General features: G+C 52.4%; 1 protein-coding gene across 3 annotated transcripts; it reads left to right on the plus strand.

Annotated features, from left to right (window-relative positions):
• The first annotated feature begins 374 nt into the window (after positions 1-374).
• HOXD4 (homeobox D4) lies at positions 375-19976 on the plus strand. Of its 3 annotated transcripts, none has more exons than XR_005790383.1 (4): positions 375-2228; positions 2469-4329; positions 4875-5310; positions 19873-19976. XR_005790383.1 is itself a non-coding variant. In XM_040475464.1 (3 exons), exons 2-3 carry the CDS (start codon positions 3894-3896, stop codon positions 5213-5215), a joined length of 777 nt encoding a protein of 258 aa, XP_040331398.1. In that variant the 5' UTR covers positions 375-2228; positions 2469-3893; the 3' UTR covers positions 5216-8418. The 3 variants fall into 3 exon arrangements, 1 of the variants encoding a protein (XP_040331398.1); XR_005790384.1 differs by lacking the exon at positions 19873-19976 and adding an exon at positions 16320-16410; XM_040475464.1 differs by lacking the exon at positions 19873-19976 and having other exon boundaries at positions 4875-8418.
• Positions 19977-20364: the final 388 nt, after the last annotated feature.

Consider the following 20364-nt stretch of genomic DNA (forward strand, 5'->3'; position numbering starts at 1 on the left):
CCTGGCGGTGCAAGGGAAGCTCTCTCCGGGGTTGGAGGCTCTAAGTTGATTGAGCTCCTGGATGGATTTTCTGGGGCCTAGTTCACAGTCACCTATCCAAGAGAGCACACCGCAGGCTCTCACCCTTGTCTCCTTGGGCCTCTCTGGACCTTCTGGGCCTCCCCGGGCCTCCCCAGCTCGCACAGGTGCAGCTCCGCAGCAGCCTATGCTTCTGTTAGGAGCTTGCAGCTAATTAGCAGCCCGCTCCATTAACAAGTTGCGGCGAGCATCGCTTTCTGCTCGAACCAACCTGCTAAACACCAAAGCAATGCGATTCTCTTCCGCCCCCCCAGCCTAGCTTAACCCGTTCCAGCCTGGCGCAGTCTTCTCTTTTCTTCTTTTGTTTTTAATAAAAAGACGAAGGAAAGAAAGAAAAACGTAACCCTCTACGGCTCCGGGTGTGTGCAGTTGGCCCGCTTCCGGGAAGGAAGGGCTGCGAATTCTGAGCTGTAAGTGGAAATCCCTCCTCGCCCCTCCCCCGGCCACAGCTCCAGACGTTTGGGCTGTGGGCTGGGGACACGGGCTGAGCAAGGAGGGAGAGATACGAAGCTTCTGGTTCACTTCTGTTTCTCTGTAACTGCAATTCGAGAATTTTCGCGCCAGAGCCGCTAGTGTTGCAAGCAAACGTGGTTTTGGTGGTGGTAGTGGTGGTAGAGTTGCGGTGGGGGCAGAGATTCTTGGGGTCCTGGGCTCAGAACTTTGGATCTTTCTGAGTTGCATGTGCCGCGGAAGACAGGTACATTTCTGAGGAGGCCTGTGGGGTCTCCAGGAAGACTATCCCATTTAAGTTGATGGTAGTGGCAGGAGAACCAAGGAAAAGATAGTGACCCTTCCCTTACTGCAAAATGGAGATGACTTTATTTTAATGGGAGATGGAATGAAGGAAGGCGGTAGGAGCCAGGCACCCATCCTCTCTGGTGAGACGCCCTCTCTTCAGGGTGGAAGAAACTGGTGCTTGGCTCCGGGCCAGGTTTCTTTGCCTTCCAGGATGGGCAGCCTAGTTGAGTTCCCGGGGGCTGTGCTCACCCCCAGGAGTGGAGATACCACCCAGTTCATAATTCCTCTCTATTAATCAGGCTGGCTTAAGTGGAACCGACTCTGGGCTCCAGGCTGGAAAATCTGGTGTCCCCAGGACACCCCGGTTTTGCCCCCTTCCTGCTGCTGCCCCTGCTCTGGGTGCTTATCTCTGCCAGGGCTCTTCGCTTGCAAACCCATTCGGCACCCTGTAGCTGAACACAGCACAAAAAGCCCGAGAGATCAAAAGCATTTGTATGGGCAGTTGAGCGGGAGGTGAATATTTAACGCTTTTGTTCATCAATAACTCGTTGGCTTTGACCTGTCTGAGCAAGTGGAGCAATAAGGTGAAATGCAGGTCACAGCGTCTAACAAATATGAAAATGTGTACCCTCACCCGGGTCCCCACCCGGCCCAGCAGGCTCCCCCAATTTGTCTGGATAAAGCCTAGGCCCAGTGTCCCCAGGCAGGTGGGTATGTGGGAGCACTCGGCATTAGGGGAAGTTGGGGGGAACCACCCCCTTCAACAAGGAAATTTGGCTTGGGGCAGCCTCAGACTCTGGTTAGAATTGGCACCCAGGAAATCCCTACAAAATAGCCACAGCACTGGAACCAAAGGATGGGGGGTGGGGTGGGGAGCATGCAAAGTGCAGAGTAGAAGCAGGCAGCCAATTTTGCCAGGCTGAGAGGCAGAAAGGCGTTTCTCTGCTCTACCCCACCAGATGAAGGCTGAGGCTGAAACTAATTTTTGAATCACAAGGAGGAAATTAAAACAATCAAAAAGAATTTTTTCTAGCACCTCTGGCCTATGCTCACAGATCCAAAAGCCGGACTTGAGCCCGGGGCATCCTTCTGCCCCTGAAATCCATCCCGGCCCTGAGTGAGTCTGTGTTCTTGGTGCCCTAAACCGAGGGGTGAGCCCTAGACAGCGCTGAGGCACTGGGGCGGGCGGGTGCAACTCATGAACTTTTGTACTCTTGTGTGCTGCTGTCGGCAAAGCAAAAATAATGAAACTTTGTGATATGTTTGTAAATGATTTCGAATGACCCCTCGCCCTGCCCTTCACCATTAGCACGCCGACCCCAGCCCAGGGCAGCTTGGTGCCTGCAAGCAGTGCCTGCCGCAGGGTCTGCAGCTCAGGACGGAGAGGCCAGCCCGGCACAGGGCCCAGGAAGGTAAATGCAAGACCTCTTGGGGAACTAGCTTTGTCAGCCAACCTGGCTTGCCCCTGCACTGGGAAGAAGAACGGGCAGAGGATATTCTCCTCTTGCATCTTTTCTCCTGCCACTAAGGGCATTTGCTCCTTTCTGGAAAATACCACTTGATAAGGGGGAGGGGGTGGATCTAGAGAGGAGGGTAATAAAGCCCCCATTTCTGGGATGGATTATTTTTTCTTCTTTTCTTTCTTTCTTAAGAAGAGTGTCCTGTCTCCTTGGCTGCTCGGTAACCCCGGCCCTGGTGCAAGGATGGGGAACTCGTTGCTGCAAATTGTCACCGAGCTCTTCAAGCTACCTGAACCCTCTCTGAAAGTGCGAGTGGCTGCGTCGGGCCGGTGATGGCTCCGAGGAAGAGGCCGGGGCTGGCAGAGGTCTGGGTACCCACTCTAGGTGAAACCCGGAGGTAGTAACGTTGTCTATATATACCCTGTAGAACCGAATTTGTGTGGTATCCACATAGTCACAGATTCGATTCTAGGGGAATATATGGTCGATGCAAAAACTTCATGTTTCTCCGAAATAGCCATAGTCGGAAGCTGAGGCCAGAGGCAGCCGGGTGCGGGTCAGTTTCCTTTCTGTTTTATTACCTTAGACTCCAGGAAGATGGACTGAGCCTGGTGACACGGGGGGGAGCCTTTTCCCCGAAGCCCCTCACGTTTAAACAGAGGTTCCCGTGTAAACCCTTAATTGGTTGCATGAATGCAGCGCCAAAGGGCTGGCTTTTGGGGAACTGGGGAGCAAGGTGGAAAGCCAGGTAGCCCCAGCCCCAACTCTGCCCTCAAGGAGCATGAAGTGAGGTCAGAGGGTGTCCAGTGAGGAGGCTCACAGGTCGTTGACTCCACGTGGGAAAAGGGAGTGCAGGGTCCTTTGGAGCCTATCTGGGTGAGGTGGGGGTACCATCATCACCTTCCAGGCCCACCCCTCAGCTGTATGAGCTGGGTGGAGGGCGGTCTTGCCATACCTGTAAGACCGACTTTGGCTAAAAGCACTCCATCCTGGGCACTCACAGCAAGCTTGGCAGTTACTCATCGCCTGATTTGATTCGGGCCCGCCAGACTGTTGTAACTTTTGGGTGACCCTGAGGAAGACAAAGCCGGGACTCGGCCTTTGTATGGCAGAGTCCCCGTTCCCGCGGGCGGGAGCCCTGCCTGCCTGGGGTACTCTGCCCAACTCAGAGGCTGCCTCACCCACCGGCCTTTTGGCATTCTGCAGCCTGACAGAGTTGGGGTTTCATTCCCCCTTGAACTGTACCCATTTTGGGGGGCTGTATTTCAGCGGGGGTGAGTGGAGAGGACACTGGAGGTTAACAAAGTCAGTGGCAGACAAAAGCTGGGATTACCTGCCAGGAATGAGGGTGCGGGGAATTGGAGAACTACACTAACATCTGGCGGGGGCCCTCAAATGTGCCATGGCGAGTCACTTGATTACACGTATGTTATTTAGTTAAATTTGTGAAAATTATGAGATGCTCACCAACCCGGTGATAAACTCGCTTCCTCGCTATTGGCTGGCTTGGTCACATGGCCGCCAACTTTATTCAGTTGACAGCAAGTAGGAGGGCCCTATGGAAGGAGAAAAAAAGACAACACGAGAAAAATTAGTATTTTCTACCTTCTGAAATTAATGGCCATGAGTTCGTATATGGTGAACTCCAAGTATGTGGACCCCAAGTTCCCTCCGTGCGAAGAATATTTGCAGGGCAGCTACCTAGGCGAGCAGGGCGCCGACTACTACAGCGGAGGCGTGCAGGGTGCAGACTTCCAGCCCCCGGGGCTCTACCCACGGCCCGACTTCGGTGAGCAGACCTTCGGAGGCGGCGGGCCCGGGCCCGGCTCGGCGCTACCCACGCGGGGTCACGGGCAAGAACCCGGCGGCCCCGGTGGCCACTACGGAGCCCCAGGAGAGCCGTGCCCCGCGCCCCCGGCGCCGCCGCCCGCGCCTCTGCCCAGCGCCAGGGCCTGCAGCCAGCCGGGCGGCCCCAAGCAGCCGCCCCCCGGGACGGCACTCAAGCAGCCCGCGGTGGTCTACCCATGGATGAAGAAGGTGCACGTGAATTCGGGTAAGGCATGGTCCAGCGACCTCTCAGTCCCCACCCCAGCCTGGAGGCCTGGGCCCCCGAGAGGGGGTGCGAGTGGGTGGGGGCTTGTGGGGCTTCAATGGGCGCCGCAATTACTCTCTCCATAAATTTTTATAGCTGAGGGAGCAGGCCGGGACCATGTGGCTGGCTGCTTGGCTGTGGGCGAAAAAGGGGGTGGAGATGGGGGTGGGGTGGGGGAGGACTCCATTTTCAGAGCGGACGGAACCTGGTAGAGGAGGAGAGGGGGGTTTTCCAAAATGCTAGGGAATTCCGGAGCTCTCGGTGGGCCAGGGAGATGGGAGCACGTAAGGGGATCCCCGCCCCGGAGCCTGGGGGAGTGGGTGGGTGGGAGTGAGCGGGTGCGCTGGGTACAGAGGACGAGAGGGCGGGAGGGAGGAAGGGAGCGGGCTGGGGAGTGCGCTGGGAGGGCCGCGGGCCTCGGGCACGCCAGGAAGTGAGCGGCAGTGGCGAGGGCCCTAAGAGAAGCCGGGCGCTGACCTGACCGTGCTGTCTGTTTTGTCTCGCAGTGAACCCCAACTACACTGGCGGGGAGCCCAAGCGGTCTCGGACGGCCTACACCCGGCAGCAAGTCCTAGAACTGGAAAAAGAATTTCATTTTAACAGGTATCTGACCCGGCGCCGTCGGATTGAAATTGCTCACACCCTGTGTCTCTCTGAGCGCCAGATCAAGATCTGGTTCCAGAACCGGAGGATGAAGTGGAAAAAAGACCACAAGCTGCCCAACACCAAAGGCAGGTCCTCGTCCTCGTCCTCCTCTTCCTCCTCCTCCTGCTCCTCCTCAGCTGCCCCAGGCCAGCATTTGCAGCAGCTGGCCAAGGACCACCACACGGACCTGACGACCTTGTAGAAGTGGGGACCCTGGGCCCATTCCTCCCTGCGCTCCCGGCTGAGCCGAAGCTGCGGGGGCAGGCCAGGCTTGCTGTCACCTCCCTGGGCTCTAAGGTACTGTGGGGTGGACCTGGGTTACGCAGGCCGCCCTCGGACTAGGTTAGCATCCTGCCCGAGGGCAGCCCCCTCCCTGAAGCGGGGATGGGGGTGGGAGGGGGGCGGGATTCTCTCTCTAAGTATATTATCATATGGCAGGAGCTACTGAGAACATAAACCTTGGTGAGTCATTAAACTTATGAAAATCTCTGCTGTTGGATTTTGAATTTGCAAATGAAGGTTGGATGCTTTATCCCAGTGTGAATTTGAACATCCTCCCCCACCCCACCCCTCCAGGGATCTTGGTGGCTTAATAAAGTGGGGGAGTTGAGGCAGCAGGTTGGCCATCCCTGTGCTAGGTGCTTTCAGTGGAAACAGGAAAGCTGGGCCAGGATTTCTGAACTTTCTGGGTTATCTGTATAATTTCCGGTGTGAAAAAAATATTTTGCTCCCGGTGGCCCCATGCCCAAAGAAATGAGTCTAAGAAGGAAGTGGAAATGGGTTGGGTTATTTTATGTTTAGATTATATTTGCTTAAATATTTATTTGTTGGGGGATGGGGGACAGAAATAACTGACATCTTAATGCCAAAAATCTTAAGAAGGTGAAAGGGACTGAGTTTCAGGGAGAAGAATCAGAGATGTGTGGACTAACTTCTGGCTCTAACCGGCATTTTGAACTCCACCCCTCCCCACTCCCCGGAAATGTGTGTAGGGGGCCCTTAACCCTTTTAGAGGGAAGCAAAGGGTCCACTCAAAGTTGAGTTCTTGAAAATATATTTCCACATGTGCTTTTTTCAGCACTGTGCTTACAACTAGTTCTGGGTGATTAAAGGAAAGGGAAAAGAGAAAGAAACAAATGGTCCAACATTTTCCTTCTGGGGAAAGAAAACAACACCTCCATGTTCTGGGTCATTAGATAGTGACTGAATTTTCTATTCTAACTGGATTCCAAATGCTGGATTCCAAATAACCCATGTAGCAGTATTTTACAGGAATTGGTGTACGGGCCTATATGGGAGAGGGGGTGTGTGGTGGGGAGAAAGTGGGAAGGTGGGGAAATCTTGCTGTAAAAAAGAAAGAGAACACTAATTGAATCTAGAAGCCCACAAAAGTTGGTCTTAGGGTTTTTTTCCCTGAAGTTTTTTTTTATTTTTTGAACAAGTGTAAGGAAGTTTTTCTCAACCCATTGATTAGAAGCAGAGATTGTAAAAGTATAAAAGTTTTAGGCCCTCCTCCTTGCCTTAAGAATAGTGGTTTCATAACAATCACTCTCAAACAACAGAGGAGTGATGTTCTTTAGTCATTTTTCTTATGCCTTGCCTGAGGATTCAAGGCTCATTTTTCTAAAATGCTGACCCTTAAGGCTAAGGGGTGGGGGTGGGGGGGGGGGCAAAGAGTCAAAGGGAATGGCCAGAGTTCATATACTCAAATGAAACAGACTTTGGAAGTTTAAACCCCAAAGCTGTGGGCTCCAAAAAGAAACCCCTGGTTGTAGCTACCAAAAAGTGACAAAAGAGGGGAGGGAAAAAGGATGAGCTTGAAAGAGAGATTAAGAATTGGAGCTATTTTTTTTTCCAGTGCTTCAGAATGCTTTATAAAGTTCAGAGATAATTTTTTAAATATATTTAAGTGGAGGGAGAAAAAAAAGACTTTTTCTGCACGCATGTTCTTTGGTGTCTCCTGAGAGCCGAGAGCAGGTATTCACTGGAGTCCCTAGGCTGAAATTCCACTTCTCTGAAGTATCTTCCAAGCCTTGGTCTTTTGTATTAGACCCTGGGGACAGCTCTTTGTTCCTCCTTGGGGTGAGCCTGGCTCTCAGACTTGCACATGGCAATACTTGAATATCGCCACGTCGGGATATTAAAGATGGATATTCCTGCATTATTCGCATCATTGTTTCTATGACAAAAAGCAAAGAGTTCATACATAGTCAAGACGTCTTTTTTCTGACGCCCTCACGTTGAGAAGCTGAAAAGGTATTTTACTGAAGTTCGGCTAAATTACAGAATCAGGTTCATCCAGAGGACAAATTTTCTATTCGATTAGCTGTATTTCAGCCGGGAGGACTGACCTCTAAACCCTTAACCTTTTGGACTCTAACTACCCTTCTCTTCTTTTTTTTCCCCCTCTAATGGGGAGAGCAGTCTTTGGATGTAGCATTTGAAAAGAGCCGCTATCGTTAGAGGCAAGTTGGAAAGTTGCTAAGATTCTTTCCTAAAGCCCAAATCTGTGAATATATTGAACCTTCTCCTTGGGAGGGGGGAAAAGTATATATTTTCACGACACCCAACTACATATATATTATAAAGATTATTATATAGATTTCCCCATTCCCAGAAGTTCAGGTTATCTACCCCAGCTTCAGACCAAATGCCAAAACTGCTTCACTGACTTCACCCATGTCCCAGAGGAAAGCCAAGAGGCATGTTTTGATGAAGAAAACCCACCTTCTTCTCAAACATAGCTTCACTACTTTGAAAAGTAACTTAATCAGAGAAACAACTTCTTTGTTTATAAGTCTCAGTTCTCCTCAGTTTCCAGGGATTGTCTTTTGAAATGTTAATGGAGCTTGGATGGCCCAGGGGGCAGTCCTCAACCCTGTGGTCCCAATCGTACCCCAGCGTCCGTTTGGGCCCACAGGAGTGGGGCAGGGGAGAAGCAGCAGCACCCCCCCCCCCCCTTCTCAAAACCACCTAGGGCAGGGAAGGAAATGAGTTTCCATCTGGGAACATACTCTGGAGAAACCTAGATGTGGAAAGGCTCAGTGCCCATTTGCCTTCATTTGTTTCCAGTTTGTTCCCCCAAATATGAGCCAGAAGTGTTTGTTTTGGTGGTGTTTTTTTTTTAAAGCTGTGTTGGGGTCGTGACTGGGGAGGAGTGAAGTGTTTACTGAAGACATTGCTCCTCAGACTCCCATCTCACTTTGTCCATTGCAGCCTTTTGTTGGGAGATGACATTGTCTGTCAGCCCCATGGTGTCTGTTCACACAGGATGCTTTTTTAATAGAATTGACCAATGTTCTGCTGCCACTGATTAAAGTATTATTTATACTAATTGTTGCCTGTAGTTTTGATGTAATTCATTGATCTATATTTGAAATAATAAAAGGTGTAGCGAAACTTCCATCCTGTTTGGTGCCTCCAAAGAAGCATTCTTCATTAAGTCTTCTAAAAGCTAACATTCAATATAAACAATTTATTATTTTCTGCATTGTGCCTGACATGTGAAGGTTAAAGTGTGTAAGGGTTAGCAAATCTGTCATTAACCTCTCCCCCACACATACACAGTCCCAATTTGGCCACCATGTTTTGTGAGCATTGGGAAGCCTAACGTTGCATTCAGGCTGCAGGGCGTTATTTTTTGGAAGAAAAAATAAGTAACTTCCCAGGCTAGAAGGAGGCTCCAGGTTGGCCCCGGTTAGCTCCAGACACCTCCAATCTCTCTTTGTCTTGTGGTGGGTGAGAGACCTCCCTGCCCCCCAACTCTGGGAGAGTGCTGGGTTCTGGACCAAGCTGAGACTGGCCAGTGGCTGCTGGGACCAAACCCAGCAGATTTGGGTCTCCAATCTTGGACTCCTACTTTCCTTGTGCTATTTAGTCCCACTGGGGCCTCCAGCACCTGCCCCCCCTTCCCCCAGAGCCCCCTCTGCCCTCCAGACGACAATAAACACTCCCCACCATAAAAAGTGCCGTGCGCTATTTTTTTTTTTTTTTTCCTGCAAAGGCTTTTTCTCGTCTTTGCCTTGCCTTGGAGAGTGGGCCAAGACAGGAGTCCCAAAATAGCGGGAAGGGGGGGGGGGGGTTGCTCGCGACAGGAAATGAGCAGAATGCATAAAATCAGACGTGTCCTTAATATATGGAAGGGCTCGCCTCAGACGCGTGGACATGTGTATTTATAAGTGCGCAGACAGAAGTTTAAATATTCAGACACATTTTATGATTGTCCTCTGCCCGTCTTCTGGTTAATGGCTCCTCCTGTGCCCACCAATACATCAATACCGTTGTGTGTATTGAATCACGGGCAGGGACGAGGAGGAAGCGAGTCCATAGCCGAGCCCGCTTGAGTACAGTACAGTAAATCGGGACCCTCGGCAGAAGGCGCTTCCCGCCCGCCCGCCATGTTGGGGAGCCCTCCCTGCCCCCCGCGCCTGGCTGGGCGGCCGGGGCTCGCCGGCAGCCGGGGGAGGGCCTTTCATAACCCGGAGAATTTTCAAAGTGCGAGGAAGATGATAAGAATAGATTTCTACAAGTCCCGACCACGTGATTGGCGAAATAATTAATTCAGCACGTCCCTTAAGAAACACGGAGTCGTCATTAATCTGCCACGCAAAGGGCTCTCTCCGACTTGGAAAGTGCAGGGATCCCAAGAATATCACCCGCCGAGGGGGGCTGCGCGGCGCCCCCAGCCCTCCACCCTCGGCCCCCAGTGGCGGGCGCGGGAGCGCGGCCAGCAGGTAAATATTTTGGCGACTTTTATTTCTTCGGATTTAAATCCTTAATGAACTTAGCTGTCAGGGCCGCTGACAAATAGTTCCCTTTGCTTCCTGATTTGGAACCGCGCGCCGGCGAGAAGTTGTTAGTGGCTTGGATGGTGACCTTTGGTTCAGCAAAGCTTTGCACTTATGAAAAATTACTGAGAGCGGCCGAGTGTGTGTATGTGAGCGAGAGAGAGGGTGTGTGTGAGCATGTGGGGGTGGGCGAGGGGCGAGGGGGCGAGGGGCGAGGGTGCGCGCGGGCTGCTCCGAAACAACAGGAGTTGTTTAAAAAAAAAAAAAAAAAAAAAAAAACCCGCCCGGCTGGGGGACGCGCCTGGCGCACGCGGGCCGAGGTTGCCCGGTCGCCTGTGTCTACCGGGAACAATGGTCGCTGTCACGGCATCTGCTGCCTATTCTTAAACCGGTGAGAAAAGGCCCCGGCCCTCTTTTCAAGCGAGGGTCGTAAATTTTTCTTTGCGTCATAATAGAAGGCTATAAAATCGAGTTGAAATTTTACCCCAGGCAGGTTTTAACCAACAGATAATGATTTCCGAGTTGCTTCTCCCACTCCCCTCCTTTCCCACCCCAGCTCTCCTGTTTCGGCCACCCCAGCAAGGAGTTTTCTCCTTCTTCCCCTTTATTTTTGTATTTTTAATTTGGGGGAAGATGGAAAATAAAGGCGCGGGTTAGAAGTCCCTGCCGGCAGGGTGGGAGACCCTGGGGCGAAGGGGAGCCTGGGGCAGGGATGTGCCAGAGAGGCCAGGGAGAGGTGCAAAAGCTGTCTGTCCGGTTGCCTCCCATTTCGGCCTTTCTTCTCCCACACTCCAAGGAGATTCGAGGTCCCACTAGCCACTACGCTGCCACCCCACCCCACCCCCAGCTTGCCGGGGTCTGGGTCGGGGCGGCAGCGGGCATTCTCCTCCTTCAGCTTGAAACTCAGGGCCGGTGCCGGGGAGGAGAGCCTCTTTATTCGCCTCCTTCCCTGTCGTTGGCTTTGAGGATGATTTCCCGCTAGCTGGGGCTGGCTGCGTTGGTAGTTGTTGTGGGATTGTGTGTATGTTTTGATTTCTTTTTTGGTGTGTGTATATTTCCCCGTCAGGACAGAGACAAAGTTTCCTCCGTTATGAATTATACATTCAAACAATAATACATTAATTCAATTATTCAAAGATGACAAATGTTTATGTGCTTTGCAAGTGACTCCGACGCAGATTCCGGGCGCTTTCTTTGAGCTGCTTGCGTTTTTCTCAATGAGAATTGGCTCCCCTCCCACCCCAACCCCACCCACCCCAACCCACCACACCATCCCCTGGTAGGCCCAGAGAAGGAACCCACAAAAAGCCTCCCCAGCCCCGCTGGCAGCCCGGCAGCCAACAGCCTCCCAAGTCCTGGGCTTGGCGGGCACCGGCCCGGGCTATTTTATCAGTGTGACAATTGCCCGGGTTGATGTGATAAATCATCGTAAGTAATTCCTGAAAGGGTGCGAGGCTGTTGGGGGCCGGGCGAGGACTGTAAATCTTTCCGGTTTATTGCTCTATGAACATATGCTCCGATTGAAGAAGGCTTAGATCCTTTCCTGGAGACAAATTCCCGCAAAGCGGCCCCCCTCTTTGGCAGGAGATTAACACTTGCTGCGGGCCCGTTGCTCGGCCCCTGGCGGGAGGCTAGGGGGCGGGATACTCCGGTGGGGGTGAACTGGGGGCACCCACGGTCCGGCTCCAAGAGGCGTCCCGAGTGGGCCTCCAGCCAGGCCCGTCCAGGTGAACAAAAGGAGGAGCTCCCTCACAGGTCTAAAGGGCTCTGAGCAGCCTGTGACCTGTCTTCCGGGACTTCCTGTGCCTCTGCAATGGGGATGAGGAGGACTTTACCCCCTTCTCCCGGGCTCTTCTGGGGCTGCTGAGCACATTCACATTCGCCTTCGTCGCTCGGAGACCTCGCCGGCGGCGACAGGGCATCTGCTCCGTGCCCGATGCCGTTGGGAAGCAGAACTGGCCATGACAACCAGACTTCGGGGATGGGGTGGAGACTTCCGCATGGTGCGGGATTCTGGGGAGCGGGTCGGGCTGGGAGACGACCTTGGGGACTCGCGGCAGGCCGGGACCTGGAAGCCGGTCGCTCACCCTGGCTGGGAGCTTAACTCTTTCTCACACGCAGAATTGTTACCGTAAATTCCGCCTGACCACTCGGAGAGTGCTGGGAACAGGTCCCGATGTAATATTTCTAAAATAGAAGCTCCCAGGACTCCCAGATAAGCCCGGCTAGGGCTGATTTCTCAGCCACCTCGCCTTCTTGGAGGCGCCGCAGGAAGCGGGAAGCCGCGGCCTGGCAGTCGCCGGGCCTGCGGATTCCGTGAGCCCTGCCCAGGTTTGGAGGCGCGCGCTCTCGGCAAACAGCAGCTCGGCTCCTTGGGGGCTCCACGCCGCGCGGAACCCGAGTGGAGCGCGCAAGACGCAGAGCAGGGAGACCGCTACGGGTCCGGTCGGCTGCTTATGCGCCCTTTCTGGCTCTGGGGAGTGGCGGCTCCTCTGCCGAGTCTGCGGAACGAGCCAGAGCCCCAGCGGGGTGGGGGTGGGGGTGGGGTTTCCCCGAGGTGACCGGCCCCGGTCTGGGAGCTGGAGTCACCCACCTTAGGGCTGGAGCCTGCGCTGTGCCACAACTAATTGCCTCGACCGGGGAGGGGGCGAGCAGCCCGTCCGCCTAGGCGGAGCCTGGCCCGGGTGCGTGCGGATGAGAGGTATCGGGCTCGACTGGGGAGCTAAGGGAACCCTGGGCCTCCGAAGCTCCATAGTCACCTCCGGAGACGCCTCTGAAAGGCAGCCTCTAAAATTTCCAGTCCGCGGGCTGGTCCGGTGGAAGGCTGGGCCAGGGTCAGAGGTCGTGGGGGGTGAGACTCTCAGCGCCCCTCATGCCACTGCCGGTGGCCGGACTGGGGCTGGGTTGGACTCGAGCTGCGAGATGAGGGCTTTCTTTCCGCTCCATACCCACTCATGCCTGCTCCGGGGAAGGGGCCCGGATCCCACGCTTCCCGCCCCTCCTCCTAGCCCCCAGGCCTGGCTGCGCTCCGGGGCTGGATGGCGTGAAAGTTTCAGCCTCAATCAGTACAATCTTCCCTTGGGGTCACGTGAACAAATATGCTCGCATTTGAAGGCAGCGTCTGTATTTCCCGACCATGAGGGGGTTTCCGGGGCTCTCTCCAAATCCAGAAAGGGCCACATTCCGAAAGCAAAACAAACCCCGAGCTCTGGGGGGTCTGGGAGGGCTGGGCAGGAACCCAGGAGTGGGTGGGGGCGCGGGTGGCCGCCGCTCTGGGCCTGGGAGCGGACAGGCGGGCGGGTGGACCGACGGGCGCGCATCGCAGGCGAAGCCAGCTCGGGGACTGCGAACTCGTTCCTCCTGCGTTTATTGGTAGTTGAACCTCAGCCTGGTTCCGTTCTACCGGGAATTCCGTGTGCTCGGGTATATGGCCGCGTCTGCGAGCGCGCAAGACCAGGGTTGGGACAGTGTTGTCTGCAGACAAAGGGGGAAGGCTAGCTCTGCCCCCCACTGGCGCCCACTCTGAGGCCGAGGACACCAGGTTTATGATAAATTGGGATCCAGGTAAGCAATTGCATGACAAAATGGAAATCTTTGGGCACCGGGCTGCTTGCTGCCCTGAGCGGGATACTAAATATGATTTATTTTGTGTAATCTGTGATCTTGATTATTGCCAATTGGTGAGGCAGTCCGCGTAGACCTAGATACACTTCTACATATACATTGAGGACGGTGATTAATCGTAAGGAGGTGCGCTTTGTGGGGATGCTCCCCGCCTACCCAAAGGTTAGGAGGACACACTAGCTTGCCAGGCTTGGGGGGTGGCTGATGGCATGGTGGGGGGGATGTGGCAGTTTCAGGAGAGGGTCGGTGAAGGGGTTGGGGGCTGGAGGAACTATTTTGGGGGTAAATGTGCAGTTATGAAAATGGGCTGGGAAATGAAATGAATAAAAAGAAACTTTTTTTACACTGTCACTGCCAAAGTAAGATGGAGCGTCATATTAATTCTGTGTCTTGGGCTGCCTGGCTGGGCATAGGCAGGTTGATTTATATGTATTTAAAATAAACTCTGTGACCAGCCAGCTCCCTGCATTGTTCTGGGAACTAGCTCCATATACGCACGCCTTTATCTCTTGCTGTTGGCTTAATATTTTTTTCCTTTAGTGGTTAAAGTGCTTCTCAAGCTTCTCCCCCAAATTCATGAGAACCCCCAAACTACTCAGAAGAGTTTGAGAGGCTCCTCCAGTACATGCTCCCTCAGTAATCTGGGTTTTGACTTCCAGAGTGGCAGAGAAAAAAGGTTTAGGGCTCCTGGGTTCTTCTCCCCAAAGAACCCAGGATGAAAGCTAAATCATTATTTTGGCTCCTGCTTCCCATCCATCCTTTTGTTTACGGGATCCTGTGGCTCCTGGCTGGAGGAGGACAGGACAATTCATCCTGGATTTTTCCGGGGCCAAAGCCCAAGTAAGCAGCTCCATGAGTCCGAGGGAGCGGCTCCAGGCTCATGGGAGCGTCACACAGCCGGGCCAGACTGGGCCTCTGTGGGGAAGGGTCCCAGAAAGCAAGGAGCAGTCCCTTCACCTACGATGGGACAGGCCCCAGCTGGAGAGGGACCGACTTCCAAGAGGACATCGCCATCAAAGGAGAGCAGTAAAGCCGTTTTGTCAATCGCCTGCTTTTGGCTCCATCAGAACTTAAAGTCACTGGACATTTTTCTTCGCCTGCTGCCTTGGAGCAGCGCGCCTGCCAACTTAGTCAGCTGAATCCAATTACCGCGAGCAGCATTTCATTTGGCCCCATGGAGCACTCACTTATAACTTCCCCGAAAATTTCAATAATCCGCACCAAGGCTCCCTATCCTAAAGACTTTTCCCGGGGATGCTGGTGGGGGCTGGGGTATAGGGCCCGGCCTGCCGCGGACCAGCTCTCCGTTGACAGCTCCCAGATGGGTCTCCCTCCCGCTACCCCAGTTTCTGGCTGTGGAAAGGGTACTTGAGCTGGTGGCCCAGAGCCAGCAGGGTTAAGCCCGCGATTCTGGTCAAGCAGGAGGCTGAAGTTGGGCTTGTGCTGGAGGGTGGGTGGGCTGAGCAGGGAGCTCGAGAGAAGGCCATGGGGACTCTGGGTGGCCTAACGTTGTTGGCCACCTTGGGGTCCTCTTTTCTTTTCCCTTCCCAAGCCTCCTGAGCCTAGAGCACAGGGTGCACAGGGCATCCCAGAATGCCCAGGAGCAAACTTACCCTGATCATCCATGGCTGGAAAAACAAAATCTAGCTACAGGCATCGTGGGATCAGCCCTGGTGGTCTTTCAGTTTAGCCCTCTTCTGAGGGGGAAGATCCTACTTTTAAAGAACCCCCTTTTAAAAAAAAATAATAAAACATAGTCAAGCGGCGAAAGTTGATGTCTGTTCACGTGAACGTATCATATAAAGTAGCTTCCGGCTCGCTGATCAGGTCTGAGTACCTGCGTACATCGCACACCCACTGCACAGCCCTCAAGGCTGGCCTAGCGGCCTGGGCCCCCTGGGCCCAGACCGGCTGGGAAGCTGAAGCCTGGGCTGGGCTCGATATTAGGAGCCCTACTGGGCTGGGATCTCTCCGAGGCGCTTCCGTTGGGTGTTCATTAAGGGGTGAGTTATTGCTGTCTAAGCCAAAGGTCACTTCAAAGGCTTATGGCTGTGCGCTCTGGTCTTTAGAAGGGACTGGAATGCTTTGTGTGGGGCTTTCTCCTGCCCGGTTTAGTGTTTGCAAACTACTGAGTCGACAAATTGCACAGGGCAGATGGAAGAGGGGGGATTGTGTCTCTCCTTTCACCTGACCTGCATGGGCACCCGCTAAGTGCCCGTAGTGGTGGGCAGCTTGGTCTGTTGGGTGGAAGGGATGTGTGTTTCTTAGATTGTTTGCAGCCTAATCCCGACCCAGGAGTGGGCAGCCCAGGCCAGGATTGTGGTGGGTACCGACTGGAATAAAATAAATTCAGAGGAACCATGCAAGATACAAAGTACAAATCAGGAAATAGCGCCCAGCTCCCTTTCCACTGGGGCTGAGTAGGGCAGCCATTGACTAGGACCCACCCGGGCCCATCTTTTTCAGGTGCCCTATGCTGTAGCCTCCCTCCCACGCCAATTTTGTAACAGTCCTTCTCTTTTACTCCTAGGAGGTTTGGGCTCAGCCTAGGAGACTAAGGCACCTGGAGCACTAAGAGCTTGGCTGAAGCAGGGGGAAAGGACAGATTCCCCTTGTGCCTTTGACCCACTTGGCTCACCCGTTGCTTGAGGGTCTGGCACTTCCCTCTGGTCTGAGCTCCTCCTTCCCCCATCCAGCCAAAGATTTGGGTGTTAAAGGCCACTCACTCCCTAGAAGCCAATCAAGTCTCCCTTTCTGCCAGGGAGAAGGTGCCTGGAATGGCTTCGGGCAACATATACAATAGTCACATTGATTATGACACCCTTAAAGGGGAAAGCCTCTCAACATGTGTGCGTTAGAAGCGGCTGCCACTGAGAGTTTTCCATTTTGTTCCAGATCCGCCTCAACAGAATATCAAAAGGACCCTGAAGAACCTAAAAAGAGTTACAGACAAAATTCGAGAGCTTGCGCGGGCACACACACACACACACACACACTGTGGTGAGTAGTGTTATTTAAAAAAATAATTTCCACTACATTTCCATCTGTCCTGCAACTCAAGGTAGCCATCTCAGGATTCATACATCAAGACATAAAACAAAGGGCGGCTTTGAAGTGGATCACCTCCGTGTGAACTGCTGCCCGTTACATGATAACCGATCATCGGCCTTCAAATTTATGGCGCTTTAATGGGGTGAGCCCAGTGCCTTAAATGGAGGGTGTATTACGTATTGAGTTATCTGGGCTAAATAAGAATGATTTAGAAGGCGCGTCCAGGGCTTCCCATAGGGTAGAGGAGGCTCAGGCTGAGAGATCGAGAAACTCGGGCAGAGAGCGAGCCCAGCTCTGCAGCAAATATATCCCCACTGAGCAAACCCGAAAAGGAGTGGTTTCGGAATCCCCCAATAGTAAAGCCAACAGGGAGTGAAGAATCGTTGCTATGTTCCAGTGAATTAACGGAGGTGCCCAGCACAAGTCTTGTCTGCCAGAAAGAGATGTGTGGGTTTCCGAGGCCCTGGTTTAGGAAAAACAAAAACAAAAAAAACAAGGAGAGGAGCCAACTACAACCTTAGAAACATTTGAGAGCAACAGAAGCAACCGGCACATCATCGCCTCCCCCTTCTCTTTCAACTTGCCCTGACTCTACCGGCCCATAATTTACTGCGACTGCCGCGCTAGTCACAGCCCAGCGACTGCCGCCCCCTCCTTCCCCGAGCCCCTCGGTCTTTCACGGCCCCGGCGGGAGAGCGAGCGCCGGGCCGGCCTCTGAGCATCCAGCGAGCTTCCCGGCTTCCCCAGGCAGCGGCGGGCATCGGGTCTTCGGCCCCGGCGGAGCTGCGCGCGTCCGGTCCTACGTCTGGCCGTGCAGCGGAGCTGTTCGGAGAGACCGGCACCGGCCACTTTATATAATCCCCCAGCTCGCGGGGCGCGGGGCCGGGAAAAGTGCGGAGTAGGGAATTCTTTTGCCGCTCTTCCTCCTACGCGGAGCCTGTTTTCCACTTCTGAAAAGTGCCGGGCCTTGGGAAGTGTTTTTCTTTTCATTCCTTACTGAAGCGTTTACTGCCGCCGTGCTTGCAGTCATAAATTTTGTTACAAACCACAATGACAGGTGCATTGATATGCACCGTGAGAGCTCCAGCTGCTTAATAACCCCGTCCCCTGGCCGCTGTGAGCGCCTTTTATTTATTCGGTATCATATTAGGTATTGATCCCGGGCAGAATTAAGTGCAGTGAGCAAGTATCAGGGTTCGGCTGTTTCAGAGGCGCGGCGAGGGTGGCGGTCCAGCGCGGCCCAGGCGGCGGGCGGTGGTCGCTCTGAGGCCGCCTTCCTTCCGTGTGGCTAGGAATCCTTTGGCCCTGCATTCCCAGCCTGCGGTTGGGCCTCCAAGCTGAGTTGGGCAACTTCCCGGGACCGCAAGAAAGGTCGAGTCAGACCCTGTGTAGTGCCCTTACTCTAGAAGGGGCCAGGCTTGGTGCCGGCGGGGTTCTGGGGAGCCTGCCCTGGCCGGTGCCCTGGGGGTTGAGGGGAGGAGGAATGAGAGAAAAGGGCAGCTGAGGACTTCGAAGACTGCCCCTCCCCCCCCCCCCCCCCCACGGGCTAGTCTTCACCCCAAGGCATTTGGGTCCCCGAGCAAAAATGAGCAGAGATACCAAAGGGCCAGGAAAGAAAGCCTTTGGGGGGGGGGGGATCGAAAAGATGAGCCACTGAACAGTTGACCATTGTCCAAGTGATTTATGACCCATTCCTGCTTTTTAGGTTCAAGCAGAGTTCACAAGGAGTAGGGATTTCTACAAAGAAATAAGCTTTTTTATTTTTTTTAAACCAGTTTTGTAACAATATTCTCAGGTTCTGTTTTAGGAGAGGTGGCTTTTGGGGGGCATTATACTGCGGAGGTGGGGGGAGTCTGCAAAGCCCTTCCTGGTGAGGAGAGGGCTACTACCCTTGCTTCTGGGGCAAATAGACATTGGAGTGGTGGATCATCACTGAGTGGGCCTTGAAATCCCTTAAGACAACGAAAACAGAGGCAGAACAGACGCTGTGGTTATTCATGAAGCTGCCAAATATTTACACTTTTAAGGCCCAGTACACAGCTTTTCCTAAGAATATACCATAGGAAAAATATATATGTAAAGCCATCTGTTTCAAAAACCTGGTCAGTTCCTAAAGAAGCTATTTTAATGTGACTGGTCCACCTATCAAGATAACCTTGGTCAACCTGGGAGGCAAGAGGGAAAGTATTTTTGCTTCCACACTTGGAAACGAAATGACAGAAGCAGCAGTGACTTCTGGTGGGTTGAGTGTCAAATGTGGCCATTCTGATATCCAGAGGGCCCAAGGTTTAAGACTGGAAGTAGGATCCCAGAAACGTCCAGAAACAGCTAAACCAGTCCTTTGGCTTGGGGGCAAACATATACAAACGTTAGACAGAGGATGAGGCTGTAACTTTCCATTTGATATTCGGGAACTTTAATAGTCAGAATGACATAGAAATTGAATGAAAGAAAGATTAACATCAGCTTTGCTAGGTAGATATCTTAACCGCATACATTTCAGAACAATAATAGAAACAATTCCTAAAACATAACATCCTAGTATTCTATTATCCCATTGAAAAGGGTCTGTGTCTTATCAAGATAAATGCCATATTCACTTATTCTTTGTAACAAAATGGGCAACAATACTACCAAACAAAGGCTAATATAAAGGATTTTAAAAATTGGGTTAGGCTGTTTGGTGAAAGTGGAGGGGAAATGAGTGAATGGCAGAGTGGTTTTGGTACCAGTGGTCAAATCCTTTCGGCCACGTAAGTTGTCTAGACAATGTGGTCCATCATGATGACCATGATGGAAGCCCAGGGAGTTTTGAGGAAGGAAAGGTGCCTGAAAGAGGAGATCAAGAATTAAGACCAGGGAGCTGACCTATGAGTTTTCTTTATCAAGCACACAAAAGTGGTTGAATGCTATTAGTTATACTTTAACTCCTTAGGAGCCTTTCACGAGATGGGGGTGGAGTAGTTGACAAGGAAAACTTCCATCAAGAATCAGAGGACACAAAAGGGAAGAATTTTTTTTTGTTTTTTTTTTTTTTCTTCTTCTAATTCTGGGTCCATTCATCATGCCATGAGAGGTTCTCTCATTGGTTGTAGAGTGGGTGGAGGTGGGGTGCAGTGTATGATCCAGAGCAGAGGTCAATAATAATATCTGTTCACACAATTAGATGCAGGATGAAAATGATAAAGTTGTAACATGAAGCATTCTGCATTTACCCATGCTCCATGCATTTCAAATTCTAAATCTCTTTACCAAGTTTCTAGTGGTATCCACTTAAAAGTAGTGGAGGACAAAGTAAAGAGTCTAGAAAAATGTAGATGAAAGAGAAGAAACATCTTTCTAACCTCAAAATAAGTTTGGGAGTCTTTAAGTGTTCTTGGTTTTTATCTCCTGGTAGATTTCACAGTGCTGACACACAGAGTTAACTGGGTGGCTTCTCATCCCGGCCCCAGAAAGTGGACTGTCTGGTCTCCATGAAAGATGCTGTGATTTTGAAACCAGGTGGGGGAGATACTTTTCTTCTTCTCCTCCTCCTTCTCCTTCTCCTTCCTCCTCGTCCTCCTTCTTTTGAGAGTTCTGGCTGTTCTGAACTTTCTTTTTTCATCAAAACTGTGGGAAGACCCAAAGATTGATTGATAGGTCCATTTATTCACTCATTCAATAAGCATTTATTACACTTACTACATGTGGGGCACTGGGCTGGGTGTTAGGAATATATAGATGAATAAGACACAAGGAGCTCAAAGTCCAGTGGGAGAATCAGCCATTAAAATGTATGAGTCCATAAGTGCTTTCCTATGCCATATCAAAAGCTATTTGACAATCTTGAAGAAAGAAAACATTATCTGGGTGGGGGTGGGGGAAGCCCCTCTCTTGGATGGAGTTGAGC

This window comes from Herpailurus yagouaroundi, unplaced genomic scaffold (genome assembly GCF_014898765.1).
Source record: "Herpailurus yagouaroundi ecotype Mexico unplaced genomic scaffold, PumYag 140, whole genome shotgun sequence".
Classification (NCBI taxonomy): Eukaryota; Metazoa; Chordata; class Mammalia; order Carnivora; family Felidae; genus Herpailurus; species Herpailurus yagouaroundi.

Bases quoted from the DNA above. Each gene is read 5' to 3' on its own strand.
- HOXD4 (XM_040475464.1), top strand. From the start codon at position 3,894: ATGGCCATGAGTTCGTATATGGTGAACTCCAAGTATGTGGACCCCAAG. The intron at 4,330-4,874 runs GTAAGGCATGGT...TTTGTCTCGCAG, and splicing joins GAAGGTGCACGTGAATTCGG to TGAACCCCAACTACACTGGC.